Genomic DNA, 5566 nt, shown 5'->3' on the forward strand with positions numbered 1-5566 from the left:
ATCTGTTGTAATTGTAGTAGTTAACTCACTAAATTAGTATTAATAATATCAAATTGAGGGTTTATTTAAATATTTGCTTATTTTCCGTTTCCCCTAATAAAAACACCACGCGTCATCACTGTTAGACATGTCAATTACTACTATCATACGTATTTGCAAAATAGTTTAGAAAGTAAAACATATAAAATAAAGCTTAAAATAAACTAACAATATTAGACAATTGTAGCAGTATAACTTTTTATTTTAAATACCGCCAAAAGTTTATAAAGTTTCAAGATTATTTCAAGCTCTTACTTTCTTAGTTTGAAAAACGATTGCTGTTGAAAAACTAGTTGATATTTTAATTCATGTAGTCAAATAAATAAAGCCATACGTTTAAATAATTTAAAAATTAAAAATTTCAAAGATCAATAATAAAATTTATTAGTAGTTCAGATTAACTTCACTTAAGTTTAAAATTTTATATAACTACTTTGAAATAACAGTAATAATTTCGTTTTAAACTACTACTCAATTAATAGTTTCTATTTTTTTTTATAGTTCAAAATTAATCACAACTAACAAACAAAATGACGAAGACTAACAAGGACAATACTTGAATTCAGTGTTTTTGTTAAACTTAATTCATATAAAAACCCTAGTTAATTCTTTTTTATATAAACCTTAACGTTAACTGATCAACTGAACTCCTCTCTGTTAAAAACCTTTCTATGTTTAAATATTTCTAGGTAATAAAACATCACATGGGTAACAAGCTTAGTTTTAATCCAGGGGTCAGCATAAATTTGGTATTCGATGGCTAATTTCGAAAATAAAAGTCTTCGCAGGCCGCAACTGTATTTTAGTTACAACGTCTTCTTTTTATTAGATATTCCGTTAATTTTGCTTATGACCTTTTTTATAAATTTTTATTTCATACCCCCATAATATTCATTCATAATTCCCATAGTGTCTTTTACAAGTTTAAAATCTCCCGTAAATTGTACATGAGACCTTTTTTTACTTTCAATTTAAATTCCACCATAGCTAGTGTAATTTTCAAAACTTTACATGCTGGCTTGCAGTACTTTTACCTTTCATGAGCCACTTGTAGCTCGCGGGCCGAAGTATACCGACCCATGTTTTAAGCAGTAAGTTTATAGTCAACGGAGCAACTAGAGGCAATAAATTGGAAAACTGTTAGTTTTAAATAATAAGTTTGTTGGGCTAAAACGAATTTTGTTAATGTTTAGGCAATATCACCCTTTTTGGAAAACTCTGATTTCAATTAAAGCAGTAAAACATATTTTAGTCTTAAATTTGTTAAACAATATTTGAATCTTTTTTTTACAATACATATATTTTTACTAAAATTATAATTTCAACTTTAATATGTTTTTAAATTTGTTATGAATTAGATTAGAGTTAGTTTTTTTTACGAAAAGCTTAACTATTAAGTCAACTAAACTAAGTAAGGTATATAATGATATTACTTGTAAAAACTTTTATTTTGTTTTTTTCTATAAAAAAATAACTGTAACATAAATTAACGGTTTTTGATACTTTAATTGTATATGAATGCATTCAAACCATTTTAACAGTAATTAAAAAAAAATGTAGTCTGGTAAGCATAGAGCTTATTATTAAGTAATTTACTGAGCACATCTTTTAAAAAATTATAACCATTTTTAGTTTTACAGATTTTTTCCGTTATTAGATATTTTAAGGTAAAATATCATTAGGTAATATGTCGACAGAAAAACGAAATCACTCTTAAAAATTTCTACTGCAAAATACACAACAACTAAAACAAAAGATTTTTCGGTCGATTGTCCAGATATTTCTTTACTCCTTCAACTTTAGAAATGCGATCAGATAGTGCACACAGTTTAGGAACTTCAGAAAGATACTTCGGGAAGGCTTTTCTAAAGTACAATACAATTTGCATGACAAACAAATCGGCATACGAAAGTTTCTGTTAAAGGTTAAAGTTTTGTAATTTAAAACCTCTGTTTGTTAAAGTAAACTTTTGTATAGAGTTTTAAGCTTTTGTCTATTTAATACCTTTCCAACAAGAAATTCGTTGTTCTTCATTTGGCTTTCTATATACTTTAGAGATGGTAGTATCTTTTCTTGAAATTGCTTGTCAAACTTCTCATTCTGTTGTTGTTAAAATTAAAAGCTTGAAGCTCTTATAACAAAACTAGGATTTTTTAAACGTTAACGATATTTTATTAACGTACATAATAAAGTTATATATGTAGAAGTGTATTAGTAGAAAATTATAATGAGGGGGCCATAGTTTTTTTTATTTCTGTTTAGGGGGCCTTATAAAAAAAATTGGGAAACCCTGCACTACATTGTCTATAAACTTGAAAAAATTAATAGTATTACGCTGCAGCTTTTCATGGAGTTTCATGAAATTTTTTTTCAATACTAACATTTTTTTTCTTAAGGTAACAAGATAACCTTTTATATATAATAAATAAAACAAAGTTTTTTGAAGTAAAATTAGTTTTTTTTTTCGTTTTAAGAATTATAGATTTTAAAGTAATTTAAAATGAATAATTATAAAGTAGTTGTTTCATTTACTCAACTTACAAAAATGAATTATCAAATAACTGTAACATGCTGTTTGAGTTCGCACTTTGAACACATGATAGAACTAGTTTAATGGGAACTGCTAATTTCAAACCCGCGATCAAAGCGACCCGATCAAATCCCACCCGGTCAAACTCTAGAACCGTTTACCGATCAAGGGTAAGGGTGAGGGATTACAGTGATAGTAAAATTTAATTTAATAATAAACAAAATAAAACGAAAATGTTAACAAATAAAGGAATAAATAAAGAAAAAAAAGAGTTGGGATTGTGCGCGGGTGGAAAATGATCGCGAGTGGGAATTGTCAGTATACCAGTTTTAATACACAATAAGCAGAGATTTATGCTTTTCATTATGTTTTTTGATTCATAACAGTATGACTTTTAAATTAGTTTCAATTACGCTTTTAGTTCCTTAAGTTATATTACAAAATTCAACATAGTTTTTTTGTATTTTCCACATGTATGTTATAATTATTAAGTTAGAAATATTCATATTTTACTTTAGGTTTTTAATCTTTTTACTTATAATTTTACATATTTTACTTTTTTTTTGGAATACACTTTTGGTTACTTTTGTTTTAATCATTTATAAATTACGTTTATCTACTTTACACTTAATATGGTTAAATTTGAACGTTTATGTTGTTATTTAAGTTCAACTAAATGTATTTTATAGTTTTAAGGCAATAAAATATTTTTAAAACTAACTTTTTGTCTTAGAAGTGCGAGCTAAACTTACAGCATACTACGTTTTTTAAAACAAAAGAAAAAATTTAAAACAAGCTTAGTTTTTGTCATTTTTAACTTACTTTTAAGACAAACCAAAAAAAAAGTAATTATAAAGAAAATATAAGTTAAGAAAATTAAAATGCTCTCCAACATGTTTTATCTTTGTTTCTTTTAAGGACAAAAATTTTATTAAACTAACTTATAAAAGCCACAAACTATTTGTTATACAGAACAGAATGATATGTTAAAATTAACTTAAGCTCTACTGAAAAAAAGTTTTAATACTAAACTTTTATTTGCAAAGCTTAACAATAACAACTTTAGAAATATTTAAAAATGAACATAACTTTTTGAACAATAAAAAAACGCTCAAAATATTTGGTCCAGGACCTGGTGCACGAAGAACCTTATACGGTTATATTATAACATTTGTATTAAATTGTATGTTTCTAAAATAATTAATTTAAAGCTAAGTTTTCATAAAGTTATTTATGTACTAATACTTTTTATAACCTTTACTTTTTCGTCCTTTTCGAAAAAAGGAAGTTTGGACAACGTAACGTCGTTAATCTGGCTTGTTATCATCTCAATGTAAGCTGCCTCAAGCTTATTACAACCATTAAGACCGTAAATTGAAGCAAGGTACTTCTCTATAGCACCAGACTGCGCTAGTGGTGGATTGTCATCAATATATAAAACCGGTAATTGCTTAAACGGAAAATCTGTTTGATAACAGAACAAGTTTGAAAAAAAGTTTTAGCTTGCTAGTAAAATTTTCTGCAAAACTTATGATTAACATTTTAATTATGTATGATATAAAGCACAAACTAAATATTTAACGTTTGCTTTTATTTAACTGGTTTAAAAATTCTTATTTCTACAACTTATTACCCATGATGGTTAATAAAAGCAGTGAAAATTATTAATAAGTTTAAAGAAAGTTTATTGTTCAAATTAATACATTGTTTACAGAAAAACAAAAGCTTCATCTTTAGTTTTTTTAATAATAATCTTTAGGCTTATAAAGCTTTTATTAATGTGAATTGATAATAAGTTTTAACTTGGTTTGAATTTCGGCCATTCATCTAATGAAATTCGGTGATCTTCGTATTCAACTTTAGCTGCTGCAAATATGAGTCTAATCAGCTCTCCTCTAGCTTCCAAGTCGAAATATGTCAACTTGTACTTTGGCATTTTAATAATTTTATCTAGTAATGCTTTTAGGATTTCTAATAACTATGTTTAAAACTTTAAATATATAAAGTAGGAGATAAAACGTTTAGAAGTCTTAACTAGTTGCTTTTAGACTTGAACAATTTTTTTTTGTAAACTTATTTATAAAGAGTTAAAATATCGAAATTACAACTGTACCTATAAATTTACTTTCAAATCTTTTTTAATGAAGTTGTAAGCATTTTAGTAAGATTTTATTTTAAATTTAGTTGAACTTTAGATTTGTACTTTTAAGTAAAAAGTCATTTTAATAAAGAAATATATCTTAAGAAATACATAAAATACTTGACATAGATATATAAACTTCTTGAAAGTAACTTCTAAATTAAAAATAATTTGTATTTATTAATCCGAGTAATCGAACTCTTTTGCTATCATTTCTTCATACTTACACAAAATCTGTACAATCTTAAAATTTAAAAAACAAAATTAATACCTACAATAAACACTTTTTTTCTGAGAAAAACAATTAAAATTATTCAAAATAAAATCTAATGTAAAAATGTTAACACACGTTTTAACTACCTAACACCAAAAAATACAACTTTGTTTGCCCGAGTACTTTTCTTTTAACAAATAAATAACAGCTTACTCATTGTTCAAACAAGTTCTACAACTTACACTATCTAATCAAAACAAACACAGTAACTTTCAAGTTGCCCTTGTCCGTATTGTGGTGCTGTATCGTTCATTAAATTTATTTTTCTTTAAATTTTTTTTTTTAATTTTTTTTTAATTGCAGAATATACCCTCGTTGTAAGTAAACAGTTTATTCTGCTAAAAAAGTTATTTTAAACTTTTTACTACATAAATAATCTTTTATTTTCAAACTTGTTAACAGTAAAACATATATGAATTCTACTAGTAAAACCACTAGTAAAAACATATATATTTAAAGTTAGAAATCGTAATAAGTCTTCACAGTTAACACTTAAAAACTTATAAAAGTCTTTTAAGTCAAAAAAACATCAAAGTTAAATAAAAAGCACATACAAGTACATATCTCACTAAAGACATCAGAA

General features: G+C 25.5%; 1 protein-coding gene across 1 annotated transcript; it reads right to left on the bottom strand.

The window, feature by feature from the left end:
• Window positions 1-1783: 1783 nt before the first annotated feature.
• LOC145842988 (hematopoietic prostaglandin D synthase-like) lies at window positions 1784-4505 on the bottom strand. The gene is made up of 4 exons (XM_082950457.1): window positions 4373-4505; window positions 3825-4033; window positions 2044-2139; window positions 1784-1954 (listed from the first exon to the last, which is right to left on the bottom strand). The coding sequence occupies exons 1-4, from the start codon at window positions 4503-4505 to the stop codon at window positions 1784-1786; spliced, it is 609 nt and encodes a 202-aa protein (XP_082806583.1).
• Window positions 4506-5566: the final 1061 nt, after the last annotated feature.

The sequence above is a fragment of the Thalia democratica genome, chromosome 8 (assembly GCF_965202585.1).
Source record: "Thalia democratica chromosome 8, ktThaDemo2.hap1.1, whole genome shotgun sequence".
In the NCBI taxonomy this organism is placed as follows: domain Eukaryota; kingdom Metazoa; phylum Chordata; class Thaliacea; order Salpida; family Salpidae; genus Thalia; species Thalia democratica.

Excerpts from the sequence above, each read along its gene's own strand:
- LOC145842988 (XM_082950457.1), bottom strand. The coding sequence starts at position 4,505 with ATGCCAAAGTACAAGTTGACATATTTCGACTTGGAAGCTAGAGGAGAG. Across the intron at positions 4,034-4,372 it reads ATGGCCGAAATTCAAACCAA|ATTTTCCGTTTAAGCAATTA; the intron begins GTTAAAACTTAT and ends GTTATCAAACAG. Across the intron at positions 2,140-3,824 it reads AAAAGGACGAAAAAGTAAAG|AATGAGAAGTTTGACAAGCA; the intron begins GTTATAAAAAGT and ends TAACAACAACAG.